The 19,075-nt window shown below is 48.7% G+C and overlaps 1 protein-coding gene across 8 annotated transcripts in view; it reads right to left on the bottom strand.

Annotated features, from left to right (window-relative positions):
* faf (ubiquitin carboxyl-terminal hydrolase-like faf) overlaps positions 1-19,075 on the bottom strand; it is a 607,534-nt gene that overhangs the window by 2,340 nt on the left and 586,119 nt on the right. For 7 of the 8 annotated variants that reach the window (XM_072286626.1, XM_072286628.1, XM_055075756.2 and 4 more), the window contains one exon: positions 8,932-9,078. The exons of the other annotated variant lie outside the window; for it this stretch is intronic. In XM_072286626.1, coding sequence (XP_072142727.1) covers positions 8,932-9,078 — 147 coding nt within the window. The remainder of the gene's footprint in view (positions 1-8,931; positions 9,079-19,075) is intronic. 8 annotated transcript variants of the gene reach the window in all.

Raw genomic sequence — 19,075 nt, 5'->3', positions numbered from 1 at the left:
TGGTTGGCGAAGCCAGAATATGATGCCTATGATGCTACCAGAGTGTGTGGGATTGCACGTGCGATGCTGATATCTCCAAAGCGGCCGCACGGTTATCATGCGATGATCACGTGCTCACTCACGGAGGGTAGTGTGGAGAGGGCACATTTCGCCGCAGCCAAGGCCTCCTTTCCCCTTTCCCGTTCCCTCCTTTTCCCTTTCTTGGAACCGAGGAGACTCCCTCTTCAGCGCTCGGCGACAAGCGCTGTTCCTGCGATGCGTCTTTGTCTTTCGGCTGAGGAGCTTGCGACTGGCCACATCTCAATTCAGCCACTGAGAGTGCCGCACGCCATCGCCCTGCAGCGCTCAGCCTTCGTGGGCGACTGACCGCCCCAGGGCCCGAGCGCAGATCCATGCTAGGTGAGCTGAACCCTTATCAGCCTCTTGTGTGGTTCCCACATTGTGCGGTTTATCACCTCAGACGTGCGGAATGCTCTGCCGCTGTGGTTTTGTTTTGTATTTGTGTTTGCTGTTGTTGCTCTTTGTGGTATTGTGGCTATAAGGTGAATAAACACCTTAAGTCCAAAACTCACTCTGCCCCTCCCTGGCCTGAACCTCCAGTGGTCGCAACTCACTGTGAACCGTGGGTTAGGGGTCACAGCTCTGACTGTTAGGGCTGCTGCAAAAGTGCTAGCGAGCGACTGCCGCTCTGCCGGAGCGAACTTGAGTAATACCCCTATATTTGACGCCCAACATGGGGCCATAGGTGTGACAGGTTGAGTCTGTTTGTGTGTGAGTGACTGCCACCACACTAACGAACCATAGCAGCATATGGGGCTGACTTACAGCCATTGTATACGCAATCAAAGGTGGCTACCAACAGGCAACAATTCGAAGCAGTGGTAACTGCTACCGCACAATCAAACCTGCGGTGAACGTTAGCCCCGGGAACATCATCAGCTTCGAAGAGGGTAGCACTACACATTAGGCACCCTCTCCGACAGGACGCGAGGCACATTACGCCAGAGTTTGTGGAGAGCATGGAGCCACTGCGGCACACTTGCTCAACACATCCAGCTCTTGTGCCAAACATTACTGGCCAGGATGAGTCTCAGCAGGTGCTGATGCGCGATGCAATGCGCCTGATTGAAAGCTTGACAGGTGTCCTGCAGAATACTCTGTTGACATCTACCACAGCTGCTAGACGGAGAGTGAGGGTGGACTTACCCACCTACAGCAGGTACCATGATTCAGTCAGTGTCAACGAATACCTCAATCGCATGCAGACTTACCAGCAAGCAACGGGGCTGTTCGATGGAGAGATGCTGGAACACGTTGTACCAGTGTTGTTGACTGATCACGCTGCCCGCTGGTTCCGGCTTACTGGCTACCGGTCTCGCATGCTGGCTGAGTTCCGAGCGACCTTATGAGAGGAATTCCTGCCTGCAGATTACCAGCTTTGTCTGCGGCAAGAGTTGGAGCTATGCACTCAGCCTCCAGACTAATTCTTCCTCGAGTACTTAAGGGTGATGGACGAACTTTATCGTACCGCTAACCCCTCTGCTCCAAATTGTGATAAGGTGGAGAGAGTCACGCGACAAGCTCATCCCACCTTCGCAGCGTACTTGAGAGGCAGCAAGTTCAGGGATTTGGATGAGCTGGCCTCGGAGGCAAAGTGCATACGAGGCAAAGCCATACTCTTGCCTCGCGTTCATACCGACCTCCAACCCCATCATCACAGGTACTTGAGCCGTGATGCGTGTGGAAAGGAGACACTTGCCGTACCCATTCCCGGGGGATGGTGCGGTTGCTTTCAATGACGGGCCTCTGAGAAGCGGTTGAAAATTATCTGACTGGGCTCTCGACCCGTACACTTATGCCATGCGTGCAGCACGTGCTGCCGATGGCCGAGGTATGCAGAATCGTGTTCGGCATGCCGACTCAAGGATGCCAGAGCAGAGTGTGCCTGCAAGGGAGCAGTCGATAGGAAGGAATAATGGCCAACCAGGGCGAGGCACTGTACATCCATGCCTGACAAAGGCTGACTCTCCTCTGTTATCAGTGCAACCAGCTGGGGCACTACGCCCGGGATTGCAAACAGCCTACAAACTGAGAGCACGCACTTTTGGGAAACGAGTGGGACCACCAGTGAGCAACGCTGCATGGCCGGTGGCAGTTACAGCGGCTTGAAGTGAGACACATGAACTCCTTGCCCCGCTGGCTTGTCGTTTCCGACCACCCAACGACACGCCAGTACCGTTCACAGAGGTTACAGTCACACGGCGCAGGTTTTTTGCGCTGTTAGACACAGGAGCGAGTACTTCACTCTTTGGCGACGAGGTGTGTGAACATCTCCGTCGGAACGGCAGCCGACTGAGAGAGAGTAATGAGACTTTCCGACTAGCCAGTGGCACGGCACACGTGAGCAGTGCTGATAGGCTTGTGGTGCATTGGTAGTGTGCCTGCAAGGGAGCAGTCAATAGGGAGGAACAATGGTCAACCGGGGCGAGGCACTGAACGCCAAGCCTGACAAAGGCCGACTCTCCTCTGTTATCGAATAAGGTGATGTCCTTGTGCTGTCTTTCGCCTCAGACATGCGGAACGCTCCGCCGCTGTGGTTTTGTATTGTATTTGTGTTTGCTGCCCTTTGTTGGTATTGTAACTATAAGGTGAATACACACCTAAAGTCCAAGACTCACCTTGCCCCTCCCCCAACCCGCCGTGGTTGCAACTCACTGCGAACGGCGGGTTAGAGGGTTAGGGTTAGGGCTGCGAAAGTGCGAGCGAGCGACTGCCGCTCCACCGGCGCGGTACGATCCAGAGAAGGTCAGGTGCGCACGTGCAAACTTGAGTAATACCCCTATAAGTGAAACATGACACTCACTTTGCACCACCTGCAACAGGGACGTGCACGTTGACAGATGGTGCTGGCAGTCCGAGTTTGCTGGCAATGTCTATGCTCTTTCTCTTTGGGTTGTGGTTGACAACTGCGAGTACATTCAGCTTTTCTTTGAGGGGCAGATAGATACCATATCTACTCGCATAAGGATCGCACTTTTTTGCAAAAGAAATTGCCGCAAATTGAGGGGTGTGATTATCACGCGGGTTAAATTTCCCACAAAAAGAATTTTTTTTTCATCCCGCATTTGCTGCGGGATGAGAACAGGTCAACAAACAGGCAGCTGCTACTGTAACAGTGCGGGTCACCAAAACAAAAATGGTGGCCGGCGGAGCAAGCCGAACGCACCGAATGCGATATTTTTTCTGAAGTACTAAAGCGCCAAACAGACGACACAAGAGTCGTCTGTTTGGTGACTTGTGTCGTCTTGTGTCGTCTGTAAGGCGCTTTAGTACTTCAGTAACGTGCACCAACTAGCCCAACAAAAGTTTCTGCTGCGACATTTTTTCTTTTCTTGCGTACATTACGCGCATTGAAACAGTTTCTTCCGTATCAGTAAGGAATAATATCGTTAATATCGGCAAGTCTGCGACAATAACATAGCCATGTCTATTTTGAGGGGACAGAACCAGAGATGGGCATGCTTAGCTGCCAGTGACATAGAAACACATGGCGGCTATGCTGTAGAAACTGCGGAATTTGTCTTCACTACAATCATAATAACTATCATAATAGGGCATATTTTCGCTAAGGGTGGTGAATATCTTAGCTGTGTTACAAACGTTGGCATATGAATTGGGTATACTTTGTGGAGTTCTCACCCATTCTCTTGGGGCAAAGGAACGACAACACAGTAGTGCAAACAATCACAAGGGCATTTATTGCACCTTTCATAGATCAATGCCTGCTAGCCGAGTTGCTATCCACAAAACATGCCGATGGGCGCGCGGCAAATTGCGGAAGTCCGACTCACCGCGACCAGATATAGAGCGAATATGTTTGCCCCATGCTGGACACCAACGCCTCGTCGTTCGTGCGTATGGTTACGTGAACGGCGGCGCGTTCAAACAATCGTGTTCATCCATTCCGGCATAGGCTTCGCGAGACGGTCTCGCAGAAGCATGGATCAGCGCACGTGCAGAACGTCCGTGCCGCACGCCGACTCCGAGCCAAAGAGGAAGCATCTTCTCCTTTTTGCGCTTAAGTAACCCCGCCACTAGGTGGCGTTAGCAGAGCAACACTCGGGCCATCTCTCGTACTACCCTGCAAGCATACTGACCACTGCAGTAAAGCCACATGGCAAAGCCGGATTACAGGAGACGGGAGCTATGTGAGAAAACAACATATCAAGGGACGCGTGAGAGTCGCGCATCCCCGCATCCCCCAAACCTTAGATCACTACATATTCCGGCAAAACATGTCACAAAGTCTAACATCAGCGCGTGCTTCGCAAACAAGGTAGTACGTGCAACAGTGGCCGCGCTGAGGAAATATCCGCATGCTGTCCTTAACATGCGACCTGGCAATGCCCTTGGGTACATCGCTAGCGTCGGCTGGTCACAGCAGCAGCTTTGCAGACTCGACGGCTTGATTCCAGGCCAGGATTTCGGAAACGGCGGTGCAGTAGTTGGTACAAACAAGCGTCGCTCGGGCCGATGCGCCCTGCTGGCGAGAGCCGCAGTAGCTGTTGGTGACTGCCGGCTCTTTTCTCTGCCGCCGAGGGTTGCGAGCCAGATACAGGCAGCCGCCGAAGTCGCGGCGATAAACTGGCTGAACACATCATACTTTCTTTTAAACAACTTCACCCATTCAAGGCTAGGTGGCACGCGCCGCCGCTTCCCGATTCAAAGGCTTGAGATCCGTCCGTCCGTCCGTCTGTTGCCCGGGGTGGCTTGATCGCAGTCCAGGGCAGCAGCGCAGATGACGTGCAGGTGACAGCAAATCAGGGGCGACTCTACTCACGCTGCGTACACTCAACGCACTCAGCAAACACTAAAGTAGTGCAAGGGAGAGGAATTCTGCATGCGCATCGCCCACGGGGTATGATGTTCAACTCGGCTAGCAAAAGATTGGGCGGCTATTCGGATGCTGAGTTCACGTGAACAAAGCTCGCTTCCTTGAGTCGAACGAGTAATTTCAATTCGTGCGAGGCTAACTAAAATGAGGGAAGCAAAGTGCAACACCTCAACGCCACGGTCCACCAGGTTGTGTCCCTCCACGTGCGACAGGCAGCTTCGTAAAGCATTAGGCCTAAAGCATCGCTACCCTGACAACAACCGGCATCCAAAAACAACACCCAAAATGAGCGCAAAATAGGTAGCCGTGAGGATACGTCAGCTCTGTGAGGTGGACCTACTCCGCTCGGTGCACACAGCATCCGAGTTGACGGCGCCCACCGTCCCAGACGGGGTCAGAGCGCCCGGTGCCAGGCCGCAATACCAGTCAGCCCGTAGTGGCACCCGTGGCCCGCGGCCACCCGGCTCCCAGAGCCGCGACTTCATCTGAGTCAAAGAGATAGAAGAAGCTATTTACATAAGAAATTCGGACTACGCACGAGGCTTCCATACTCACTCGCTTCAGGCTCACCAATGCTCTGCGGGTGCTAGCCTCGCTCTCCTAGGATATAGACCACATGGCTCTCGTAATGACGAATGTCATTCAAAAAAAAATCATTTACGAAAGGGCTTAGCATGTTGAAAAGTTCAAACACACTACAGCCACCGTCGCCTTGCTCAAGAAAGCACGCCGCCGACGCTAGGGATCAAAATTCACGCTAGCCCCATGCTTCCATTCAAACAAAGGTCTCAAACAAAGTAAAACTGTCACAAATATTCTTCAATGCCCCAAGAGGTCCAATTGGGTAGCCAGATGTGGTGTTCTCACCCGTTCTCTTGGGGCAAAGGAATGACAACACAGTAGTGCAAACAATCACAAGGGCATTTATTGCACCTTTCATAGACTAGTGACTGCTAGCCGAGTTGCTATCCACAAAACATGTCGATGGGCGCGCGACGAATCGTGGAAGTCCGACTCACCGCGACCGGATAACGAGCGAATATGTTTGCCCCATGCTGGACACCAATGCCTGGTCGTTCATGCATACGCGGTCATGCGAACGGTGGTGCGTTCGAACGAGGCCTCGCGAGATGGTCTTGCACAAGCATGGATCGGCGCACGCGCGGAACGTCTGCGCCGCTTGCCGACCCTGAGCCAAAGAGGAAGAGCCTTCTCCTTTTTGTGCCTAAGTACCCTGCCGTTAGGCGGCGTTAGCAGAGCAACACTTGCGCCATCTCCTACTACCGTGCAAGCATATCGACTGTTCAGTAAAGCCACGAGGCGAAGCCGGATTACAGGAGACGGGAGCTATGCAAGAAAACGACAAATCAGGGGACGCGTGAGAGTCATGCATCCCCACCACTTCTAATGTATCAGTGTAAACGTGGCTAGTATGGTTGTTGCTCGGGACTTGTTGCGTGTCCACGAGTGCAGACACGAAGAATCGAAAGGCACCTTTTTTGTTGTTGGCCCAAATGAAGTTTTACTAATCACTGAGAAGCGGCAAACTTCCCGTGACGTTTCGCCGGCAATCGCTGTAGGCCTAACTAGCGCTGCTTCGCCGTGTGTCGGCTACCAAAATTACGGTTTGTTGCTGCGTTCAAACAAATCTATTGACAGCGGCCATACAACAGCGTGGCCTGCGCTGCTGTGAAATTACCTTTAGGGCAAGGTTCCTTGCCATAAGCGTCACTAAAAAGGGAGGGCTACCGGTGGAATATGTAGACGATTCGTGCAAGCACAAATGGAGAGTGTTTTTGCGATGATTTGAGCATTGTATGCAGTTATTTCTGTGGGTTATATCCACGAATATTGAATCTTTTTTCCAGGGTGTTACAACTGTAAGTGCAGCTTATACATTGAAAAATATGTATATTCGTTTGTTTTGAATACCTTGAAACCTTTGCACACTAAAATTTGAGTCAAAATGAGTAGTGAATAGCATAATGTTTGATCGAATACAGATAGACTTCAATACAATGAAGCATTTAAATTTTTATAACTTCTTGTGGATAGAATGCCATGTATAATATACCATGTATAATGTAACGAAGTGTGTTTATACACTATTTCAATATAACAAAATTTCGCTGCTGCTGCAGAGGAATAACAAGGCAATATCGTATTTATCTGAATCTAGGCCGACAGTTTTTTTTGAAGTAATCATATACCAAATAGAGCTCTAGGGTTGGCTTAGATTCGAGGATTTCAAAAAACGTGCCACTTTTGAATTGAAATTGATAAATATGGTGCATAGCTAGCACCATCTAGAAAAGTCAGTATCACAGCCACTACTAGCTGTGCCAGTAGCCAACTGAAGTACACGAACGACATCACCATATTGACCTGTGTCGTATCGGCATGCGGCATGGCGTTATTGTAATGGCATCAAACAGGCAATGCCACTATGCTGCTGCTTTCAAACAAACAGTTTTCAAGCTGGGTAGGACTTCGGTATCGATGAGAAAAATTTCCATTGTTGGAGGGGGAAATGGGAGACTTTTTGGATGCGCCGGCCGCAATGAGGAAAGGAAAGCGATAAGGAAGATTGCAACGTAGAATGGGCTTGGCACGCTCATATTCAATAAATACTGTTTTCATTTTGTGAATGCTGTCCTCGCTCTTTTGTTTGGCCTACATTCGAGGTAATCGTTTTTTTTTTTTTTCTGGCTTCGGACTTTTGGGGGTTAGCCTAGATTCGGACAAGTATGGTAAATGAAAACTGGTGCTGACGCTTACGGTCAAATGGTTGAATTACTTGCAGTTGCTTGACACGCACCTCTAAAATAACGTGTAGCGCGATCAAGAGTGACCACTGAAGCAGAGCAATGTCATATTCCATATAAAGTCCAAGTCCGATAAGATCCTATTGCACCCGGCGCGCTGAACCCTATAGGAGGCATTCCCTGCATGCCTTGGGTGCAAGGGAAAGCTGGCGAGGGTGAGCCGAGAAGGGTGGTCAAGCACCGCCTTCCTGCACAAGCAAGGGGAAATGGGGGAGGGGAGCAAGCTTGCTGTAACGCTATCAAGCATGCATGAGGCCGCGGAAGGAGCGAGGGAAAGGTTGGCATGCGTCGCCTTTTTCAGCACAGATGTGGTGCATGGCCATCAGTGCGACTGAGTGCAGCCCACCGGCATGCGCAAATAGGTAATCAGCCGCGTGTGCAAAGAGTGGGCATGTGGAGATGGCAGGGCATCATGTGCACTGTCTTCTCTGCACGTTTAGTACTGGAGGTTATGTAACCTTGAGTTTCTGAGACCCGTTGAAGCAAGAGGCACACGAAGCTCCTCGCTGCCAGCGCTTTTAATGACAGCGTCAACTTACTGCAGGCGACACTATCAGCCGCGGGGGTGCAGTGGACGCGAAAGCACCGCAGGCTGCGCTTTGTACTGCCGATGTTGAAGATATTGTTGACACCGCATGATATCGTAACTTTGATTGGTGACTATCATGTTCAACGAAATATTTTTTCCTTATTGAAATGAATTTTTTCCGACTACCCAATAATGGGGAAGATTTCATGGCCCCTTCTATGTAAGAAAATCTATCGGTAACTGTACTTAAATGCATAAAAGGTCAAATTACAATATAATTAAGTGCCGATTTTACCGACGTCATTACCCAGAGGTTCAACTGTATTTGAAGATATTGAATATTCGCGCAAGCCTACTCGTGACATATTTGAGGCATTTTGCATTAAACCTCGTGTGTGAATGTTCTAAAAGGAGCTCGACTACCTCGGCTGTCTTTATTGACAGCATGCGCACCCTGTTCTGCCCAAGTGAAACCAAGAGCAAGGCACCTGAAAGAGCAAGTTGCTTACGGGAAGGCTTCGGATATTCGTGGAGCATGCGCAGATAGTTGTGCTTTTCTGCAAGTCGGTGATTGTGTTGTCCTCGCAGTGCCTGCAGCTTTCCCGCTCTAAAAGTGTACCCAGCAGTGCCACAAATAGTAAAACCAATCACCAGGCCGAAGTGCACTGGGCCAAAGTACTCACCTCTTCAGGGCAAAGCTGGATGGCACGCGACAATGTCAGTCGAGCACTGTGAGATCGTTCCAAAAAGTAGCCATTAGATGTCTCGTTGGACTGGGCTGGTGGCGACCACTGGCTGTAGCCATATTGGCTGCCAGCTCCGTAAGGGCGCTGCAGGACAGAAGAAAAACACCTGTGTCTAGGCACTCTTCATAAAACTGTGCTATGCACAGAACATTCATGCTGCTCCCTCTGTACTTGAGAGGCTTGTCCAGTGTAGCCTTTGAATTTGCTGCCTTTCAGATCGAGCAAAGCAGTAAGGCTCTCATATGGGCTACATGGCAACGAGACAAGGTTTCTTTTTGTGTGCTCCATCATGCTGGTCGCACATGGTGAAAAGGTTCAAACAAATAATACACAGTTTTCACACTTTACTCAATTGTAACACTTACTATTTGTCCTGTGCGGCTACTTGCATACAATTTTGAATATAGTAAAACACTACAGCTAGAACAATTAGACATTGCTGAATCACAGGAAACAATTACAGTAATCCCTCGTTATAACTAAGTCAGCGGGACGGCTAAAATATTAAATGTAACTGGTAATTTGATATAAGCGACCACTTGAGAAAAGCTAAAGCAGTCAAGCTTTAATTGTGCCACAACTGCAAGGAAGTCAATATACAATGTATTCAGTGAAGCAAAATTTTATTTAGGTGCAAAAAAGGCAGTAAGCTTTGGCTGTTTCCCGTTCTTAACAGGCACAAGCAACCCCTGCTCTAATTTGACCAAGCATTACACGAGGCAGTGGTTGCCGCCGATGCATTCAACCTTATTTCGCAGCAGGTGTAGGTACTCCCGCATCTGCACCATAGTTGGCACTTCACGCGGCTTTTCGTCCGCCAGTTCTTCGTCCTTGTCGGGGCCATCGACAGTGTCAATTAGTATCTTTGCATCCGTCACTGGGACGACCATGGGAGCAGTAGCGTCCGCCAACGCGAATGTCTCGAAGTCGCCTTCTACCTGGCCAGCAATTTTATGAACAGCCTCGTATAGATTGCTGCAAGTCTGGTTGCCGTCAGGCTGGTCATCATCAGGGTCAGTGACGACGGCGCTGAAAAAGCTGGCGTGTGCAAAGCAGTTGGCAGCCTTAGAAGGTGCGAGTTCTTTCCATAAAAAGTTCAGCGAACAGACTGCACCAAGCAAATCAATGTTGTACCTTTTGCTGGCATCATACGCTGTGAGCATGCGCTGCAAAAGAGCCTTGCATTACAGCTTCCAGGTGGTCTTAATGATGCCCTGATCAATCGGTTGCAGCACCGCGGTTGCGTTTGCAGACAAAAATCCCACAGCGATCGTCTTGAGGTTGTCGATCTTCCCGTGGCTCGGACAACTGTCAACTACGAAATGCACTTGCTGATTCTTTGCATCGAACCGTTTATCCAGAAGGCACACATTGTCTTCAAAAATAGCAGCAGTCATCCATGCTCACTTGCTACTTTTGTAGATGCATTCCTTGGGAATATTTGCATTTCGGAAGCACCGCGGCTTCTTCGCCTTCCCCAGTATCAACAAGGGAAGCTTGTCCTCACGCGTTGCATGGGCACTTAACAGCACCGTGATAGGCTCCTTGCTCTGTTTTTATTTGGATGAGGATCTGCCAGCGGCTGTGAGCATGAGATTGGGTAGCATCTTGTAGAACAACACATGCTCATCTAGGTTGTAGATGTCTTTGTCTTCATACTTTTCAAGCAGAGCTTGGAGCCGATGTTGGCACCATACGTTTACAGTATCCTGGTTCACGACTGCGCTTTCGCCAACGATCGACTTCGAGGTCACGCCATGTCGTTTCTTGAAACGGTCGAGCCAGCCATTGCTGCACTTGGAATCTTTATGGCTCATTTGGAGGGCGAGAGTGTCCACTTTTGCAGTTAGTGCAGGTCTATGCATGGGGAGATTTGCACTCCTGGCATTCTTCAGCCACTGTAGAACTACACCTGCCACTTCGGGGTATTCCAAAAATTCCCCTTTCTCTTTGCCAAGAAGCTCTCTTCAAAGGCATCCAGCACAACTTCCTTGTTTTTCAATACAGTTGATAAATTAGATGGTGGTATGGCGAATTCCTCTGCGATGTAAGTTTTCTGCTGGCTGCCCTTTTCCACTTCTTTTATCAGTAGAACTTTCTGCTCCAAAGTCGGACACTTTCGCCCAGAGACCGACGGAGCCATTTATCACTGTAGATCAAAAAAGCACAAGTGAGGCATGCCTAATGAAGCACTTAATTACACACAGTCACATGGTTTGCAGCACGGATTCAAATGCATGCGCCGTCGGTGCCAAAGTGACTGAACACAGCGGGCGACACAAAAGGTGGAAGCTTCAAAATGTTGTCAGGGCATCTTGCTTTCCTCGTCAGTGCACGCTGGTGATGGCGACGGTTGTAATCGCGGGCTTGTCATCGGCTTCACGTGTAGTGGAAGAAAGGTGATTAGAGTTCTGGAGACCAAGAAGCAGGAACCGTGGAGGGGCACCCGTTGGTGGAAGACTGTGCTCGGGAGGGCAGGCCTGAAGAGGGCAGCTTTGGAGGAGCAGTGGAGTCGAAACTGGCAGTGAGGAGGTGAGGACTTGACGTGAAGGCGAGTGAGAGGAGTGACTGGCGTCCAAATGGCTTCTCAGACTGGAGAGCGAATGACAAGGAAAAGGCAGTGGGCCGCTTTTATAGGGAGGGGTGCGAAGGTCACGGAAGACTACGAGCGGATCGTGCTAGAAAGCGCTGCGAATGCTGCGGCTCAAGTGTGAGGTTGTGTTTGTTGTGCTCAAAAAACGATTAGCCGCTTATTGTGGGTATGCAACGCGATCGTGAAAACTGAACGGTTTTGCAGTAGGGGCTTTGCATGATCCCTGGAAAATTTTTTCCCGAGGTGTGCAGCCGTTAAGATTGCGAAACGAGTTTTTCGGCGAATCGGTGTCGACGACACTGTGCTAATTTTACAGTCCGAGTGCTGGTGTTCGCGCACTGTCACGTCCACGCCATTGACAAATGTCTAGGAACAAAATTCAATGACCCTACCATGCATTTAGACTGTTTGTGTAAAGTCGGATGGTGCGAAATGAGCATGACCGGCTTGAGAAAATCGCCAGGGAAACACCAGTTTGCGTTGACCCGCCATGATGACAGCCTGACTCGCCGCTGGCAACGCCTGGATTTTTCGTGTTTTCGGCAAGTTATGGTCGATTTGCACCGTTAAAAGTGCAATAAAACTAGAGACAGTGTTTTATTGCGATGCAGGCCGATTATGGTGAGCGGCAAGAAAATTTCTAGAACGGCTTCCCCAAAGTCGTCTTCCCAGTGTGTCAACGTAGCTCCTCGCATCGAACATGGCACTTATAATCCGAGGGACACTCCTTGTATTCTTTTTGGCACATTTCAGCTTCAGAAAGAGCGGTAAGGCTTTGCTCATCGAGCGCACCCCATGGATTGCTATGGCACAAGTCTGCCTGCGATATTTCGGCCACTTTTCGGTAGTCAAGAGACTGCGGGTTTTCTGGCATCGCCTTATTTTCGTGTGGATTCTATCACGGGGGGCACCAGCGATGCGACTGCGACCGAGATTAATGGTATGGGCGTGCTGCAACATGGAATTTGACAGCTTCCGTTCGCTCCGCAGTAAACGGCTGGGAGCACTCTGCACTCGCTTGGTACCCGTTACTAGGCGGTCATCAGTCATGGGTTTGGTACTTTTGTGGCCTGTTCTGTCCCTGCATGAGACTAATTCACCGGCAGTATTAATTTGACACTGCATGCGCAAAAGGGTTGCCGCTGCTGATGCTTCCGCTTGCCACTTCGCTCTAAGCAGGTCAAGCTCTTCATGTGCTTCGAGTAATGTGGCATATAATGCATGCATTTGGGTCGGGACCGGAAGAAATTTGGAATAAAGCGATATTTTGAGTAAAGAGATTTCGTTTAATGAGGGATTATTCTACCTCTCACTGCCCCATCTCCCGTGTAACTTGGCACAGAAATAACTATTACAGACAGGCTTTCTGTAAGCTTATTTCATGCTCATTCAAAATGTTCGTGCGCCTTGTTTAAAATAAAACAAAGTTGACCATCAACAACAGGGAAGAAAAACTACTGAGAACGCCATAAAAAAGGGTAGTCATGCCATCTGTTGCCAGGAAAAGACACCATTGCTGAGGCGGCATTAGAGTAGAACCTGGCTCATACGTTCCAGGAAAAAAAATTAAGAGAGAAACACACTATCTGGGAAAACATACATGCCGAAGCTACTAAAAAATGTTGCAGCTCTACCTTGTGGGGTTCTCAGCCGTGCTCTTGGGATAAAGAAACGACAACACAGTAGTGCAAACAATCGCAAGGGCATTTATTGCACCTTTCAGAGACTAATGCCTGCTAGCCGAGTTGCTATCCACAAAACATGCCGATGGGCGCGCGACAAATCTAGGAAGTCCCACTCACTGCGACCAGATAGCGAGCGAATATGTTCGCCCCACGCAGGACACCAACGCCTGGTCGTTCGCGTGTATGGTCACGCGAACGGTGGCGCGTTCAAACGATTGTGTTCGTCCATTCCGGGGTAAGCCTCGCGAGACAGTCTTGCAGAAGCATGGATTGGCGCACACGCAGAATGTCCGCGCCGCTTGCAGACCCTGAGCCAAAGAAGGCGAGCCTTCTCCCTTTTGCGCCCAAGTAATCTTGCCGTTAGGTGGCGCTAGCAGAGCAACACTCGCGTTATCTCTCGTACTACCCTGCAAGCGTACCGATCGCAGCAGTAAAGCCACGCAGCAAAGCCGGATTACAGGAGACGGGAGCTATGTGAGAAAACAACATATCAAGGGATGCGTGAGAGTCGCGCATCCCCACAACCTGAATGGCGAAGCATTGATAGAGAGAGCAAAGTGTTATACTATTAAACGAAGTAAGGCTCGTAGCTTTATGGGTATTGTAAATTGCAGTAAACATCTGCTTACTAATAAAGGCGTGGGGTAAACGCCTAAGACGTGAAGAGTGTTCACTCCATGACTGTGAGCACTTGTCGTCACAACCCTGGCATGATGAGAAGTGCTGGGAGCAGGAGGCATGAACGCTTGTACCAAAGTGAATGTTCCAAGCTATCCCTCCTTTCAATAATTCAACTACACAGCATTTCCCAAACTTAGCAAATCACGTGACATCCAACACTGTGCGTGCGTTGATGATACCAGCTTTCTCGGCTGCTGCAGGCTGCTTCTATTTCTGCAAGCGGTACCCTCAAAGAGGCAGCAGGGAATGGTGGCGTGTTTGGGTTACCGCCTAATGAAAATGTGCAACAAGTTTCCAGTAGCATGATGCCACACATACTGTGAAACAGATAGGTCGAGATGCTTATCACAGTTGGGTTAGTGGCGATAGCTGTGAATGTGGCATGCAATCACTCACAAAAAGATTTGCTGGTACATGAATGAGAAACTGAGTGCATGCTGCCGTTTTCATGTGACACGGGCAGGCAAGTACTGCAGAAAAGCTGCTGTAGTGGGTGGCTTGTGTTCTCGATCGCGCATACCTCGCACCTTTTCTTGTTTACATGGGTCCTAGCAGGTGGAATACGTATCATACAATTGCTGCCCAGGGATGTAATGAACGTCGTTGCTGAAAGATTGTGCTTTACAGGAACGTATCAACCGGTAACAAAAAAATAAAAGCGCAACTGTAGTGGGTAATTTTTTTCATTTTCGATCGCAAACATTGGCACTGAGAAATCATACTAAATGGGATCGTATCAATGAGGTTCTACTGTATATGTATAGCACAGTTCAATCTCGTCAAACACTGCTTTCAAGGTGGCAAAGGTTGATGCATATAATTACTAACTGTCATCCATGACTCATTATAGTAGTAGTAGTGATGAAGATTGAAGACTCGTTTGACACTTCATCCTGGCTCCTGTGAACCCGAGGAGTGCCTTTCTCACATAAAAAAAAAATAAAAAATTGCAGGATGGTATACCTATGCGCAAGTCTGCAGAAGAAGCACCAGCACCAGGAAGTGAATCTGAAATCATCGAACAAGTGCTGCAGTGCAGAATGTGCGCGCACATACAAGTTGAGGCCTTTTTGCAAATTGAGTATACAGTAGAACGTGGATATATCGAACCTACACATAACGAATTATTATATACATTGAACAGCTGTAAAATCCCCTTGAAAATCCCATGCAAATGTATAGGGCTAGTGCACAAGAATACAGAACGGCCGTTCATTCGATATATTGCCATGCCACAGACCTCAAAGTGCACTTCTTCTGCAGGTTGGGAAGAGAATGGCGCTTATGGAGGAGTGCACACTGAGCATGTGGCAAAGCAGGAAAGTCTATGTGGCGTTGAGCGAAGAAGAAACGAGGTGAAGCGTCGCGACAACGCTTGCGTGTCACCCGTGTTCACGAAATGGAACGTCATTGTAAGTTTTCGTTTTCTTGTGCGCTTCTTGCTCGCCCTGTGTATGCAGTCAGTTGAGGCCTGTCGAGCTGCTTGCCTAGCCCGCGTGCTACCTCGAACGTCAACGTTCCTTCCTTCCGATTTTGGAGTCATTTTCCGCAGGCGATGGCTGCTGCAAGTGTAAAGAAAGAAATCAACTTGGACTTTTCAATGAGCTTGACAGTGATCCAGTGTCTTGAGGCAGGCGAGAACAAGTCCATAGCAGCAGATGACTTTGGCATCCAGCACAGCACATTGAGCATGCTTCTGAAGGACAAGGAAAAGCTACAAGCCACTGACCAAACAAGATTGGGAGCCCGTCGTGTGCGCGGTCCTGCTCACAAGAAAATTGAGGAATGCCTTTCATCATCTTCATCATTATCCTCATCAGCCCATTCCATGTCCACTGCAGGACGAAGACCTCTTCCTGCGATCTCCCATTACCCCTGTCTTGCATCAACCGATTCCAACTAGCACCCACGAATTTCCTAATTTCATTGCCCCACTTAGTCTTCTGCCGTTCTCAACTGTGCTTCCCTTCTCTTGGCAAGCATTCTGTAACCCTAAGGATCCGACGGTTATCTAACCTGCACATTACATGACCTGCCCAGCTCCATTTTTTTTTTCTCTTAATGTCAATTAGAATATCGGCTATACCCATTTGCTCTCTGATCCGAACCCGCTCTCTTTCTGTCTCTTAACGTTATGCCTGGCATTCTTTGTTCCATCACTCTGCACAGTCCTTAACTTGTTCTCAAGCTTCTTTGTCAGTCTTCAAGTCTCTGCCCCATATGTCAGCACCGGTAAAATGCACCAATTGTACACCTTTCTTTTTAATGATAATGGTAAGCTTCCAGTCAGGATATGACAATGTCTGTCGAATGCACTCTAACCCATTTTTATTCTTCTGTAAATTTCCTTCTCATGATCCCAGTCCCCTGTGAGCAATTGACCTAGGTAAACGTACTCCTTCACAGACTCTAGAGGCTGACTGGAGATCTTGAACTCTTGTTCCCTTGCCCGGCTATTCATCATTATCTTTGTCTTCTGCATCTGCAACTCTACTTCAACCCTGCTCTTACACTCTTTCTGTTAAGGTCCTCAATCATTTGTTGTGACTCGTCCCCAGTGTTGCTGAATAGAACAATGTCATCAGCAAACGGAAGGTTGCCGAGATATTCGTCGTCGATCCTTACTCCTAAGCCTTCCCAGTTTAATAGCTTGAATACTTCTTCCAAGCACACAGTGAATAGCATTGGAGAGATTGTGTCTTCTTGTCTGACCCCTTTCTTTATAGGTATCTTCCTACTTTTTTCGTGAGGAATTAAGGTAGCTGTGGAATCTCTGTAGATAATTTCCAAGGTATTTACGTAGCGTAAAACTAGACAAATTCTCGAGAGTCTTGTATCTGCCTCGATGAAGATAAAATGACTGGTGTGAAAATGAAAACAGTGAAGCACATGCCAATAAATGATATGCAAAACACAGGAGTGCACTTCTTCCCACATTTTCTTTGGCGCAACCATGATGGCAGACCTCGAGCTAGAATTGTAATTAGTTATCAACATACATGTCAGTCACATCACTGCTTCTACTGTTCGTTCCCAGCACTGCCCAAGGCTTAAAAACGCGTGTCTCAGCTTTAACAGCGCTACTAGCAGGAATGCCGCCATCTTGGTTAGGAAAACTTAGCCCTATGGGAGCAAAAGCAGGCAAAAGCACGTCTGTAAGCAAAAGCCTGCTTACAGACTTTTGCAGATTGTCTGCTGAGATGCAAGATAGGGGGCATCTGCTCAGGTTGTGCTGACCACATTCCAGGCGCTCTTATTGTTCCGCACACGAGTTGTGCCGTGTGAGTAATGGGCGTGGAGCCGTGTCGTCTGCTACATGCCTGCAGCAGCATTCAGCTAAATGTCGTCTGGCCGGTATTGCTGCCAGCAGAGGACAGTTGCGTAAATAATTCATCCTTGATGGGATTGACAGAATTGATTGAATTATCCAGTGGTCCAACACACTGAAAACATGTGACATGGCTCCATTACTGCTGGGTTAGCATGTAAAGTAACTTCTCTTTTGAATTAGCTTTCATAATTAAACCATCATTTTGTCGTCGCCAACCTGCTTTGTAAAAACTTTATCTGTTGCCCTCTTGCGATGACAATGGCAATGACAATGCTGGCTCTGATGGTCGGCTGCTGCAAATGTGGCAAAAATTATTCTGGTTGTGTAAGCGGGACACATTTATTTGGGGAAAAAGTGCATAAAATACTGCGACCCTTCATTGTGAGCTGCCAACTGAAACTTTGTCTCAGTGTTTTCAACAGAAGGTCTAAACTTGCTCCCAGGGCTGCCATTTGGGTCAAGAACACGAGTGCTGACCAGTCAACACCGAATTACCTGGTGAGTTTAGAATAAAAATGATGAGAGTCTTGGCACCAGCTGGAATCGTAGGTTTAGGTTGGGATCCAACTAACTAGAAAAACTAATGGAGGGCCACTGCATAGACCTACTGCAAATTTACAAACAATGGGAACACTGGTCAGGAAATGTGCTGTTGTTTGTGCTGCCGTGTATTGCAGGTCAGTCTGGCAATCACATCTTTCATGCCGATCCATGATGTAGAGAGTATCCCAGGACAGCGTTGATCAAATTTAGCTATTTCAGATTATTCTCTTTACAGCGGAGATTTTAATAAATAAGAATGGTAGCAACACACGAGACGCTACCGTCATTTGCGTCCACTGCGCACAGCAGCTGTCGGGGTCAAGTCTGAGAGAGGGAGCAGCCAGCGCTCAACCGCTGCTATTCCGCCCCACGAACGAAGGGCCAAACTTTGCAGCGGAATTATTTGGGCTTTTTTCGTACCACAACTTTTCACCCCGTGTTCGAATTGACTAGGCAACAGGGCAGTGTGGCTTGCACTCGCTTTTCACTCGGCGGCAGCGAGCGATCGCATTGCCACCGAGCTCGCTAGCCGAGCCAGACTAGGCCAGGCTTCCCTGTCCATCACCGCTCGAGTGCACTTGCATGGCTGCTCGCCCCCCATTCGTGGTGGCCTGGTGCAGGAGCAGAGGAATCCTTTTTCCCCCCCCTTCACTGTCAGTGATGCATCAAAGTGGTTGCACTGCATTAATCGTGAGCAAGACGATTCGCACTTTTGAGTAGCTGCGATCAGACTGTGCACTGTGCTGAAACGAGGCGAGCATGTGGGCCCCCGTCGTAGTTTCGGCAAGTTCGCGACAGTGAGGCGTAAACGTGACATCACTCGAGGGCGCCTGCTAAAGACGTGACAGTTGCACTCTGTCACTGTTGAGTTTTGATTTTCGAAGTGAAGATGTCCGGAATTTAGAATGCTGTAGAAATTAGCAGCATCAACTTTTTGCATGTTTGAACCAGTTATGAACTCCTTGGATGACAAGCCTTGCACTAGGATAAATAGTCTAATGTAGTGTGAGCAAAGGCAACAAAAGCGAAACAATCATCTGTTGGAGCTTCGTACGGGAACTACTGCTGCTTACCTGGTTCCACAATGTTGGATAATTGCACAAAAAGCCTGCAACGAGCATTTATATAGAATAAAATAAACATTTCCTCATTTCACAAGGCATTTTGCGTCATTATGAAATTGCATGTGGCACATATTCGATGGAGGCTTGTAAAGATCATTCCCAATCAATTTTAATAATGAAACGA

Source organism: Dermacentor andersoni, chromosome 2, assembly GCF_023375885.2.
Source record: "Dermacentor andersoni chromosome 2, qqDerAnde1_hic_scaffold, whole genome shotgun sequence".
In the NCBI taxonomy this organism is placed as follows: Eukaryota; Metazoa; Arthropoda; class Arachnida; order Ixodida; family Ixodidae; genus Dermacentor; species Dermacentor andersoni.
Note: the sequence above shows the minus strand (reverse complement) of the source record. Positions and strands in the feature narration are given on the sequence as shown.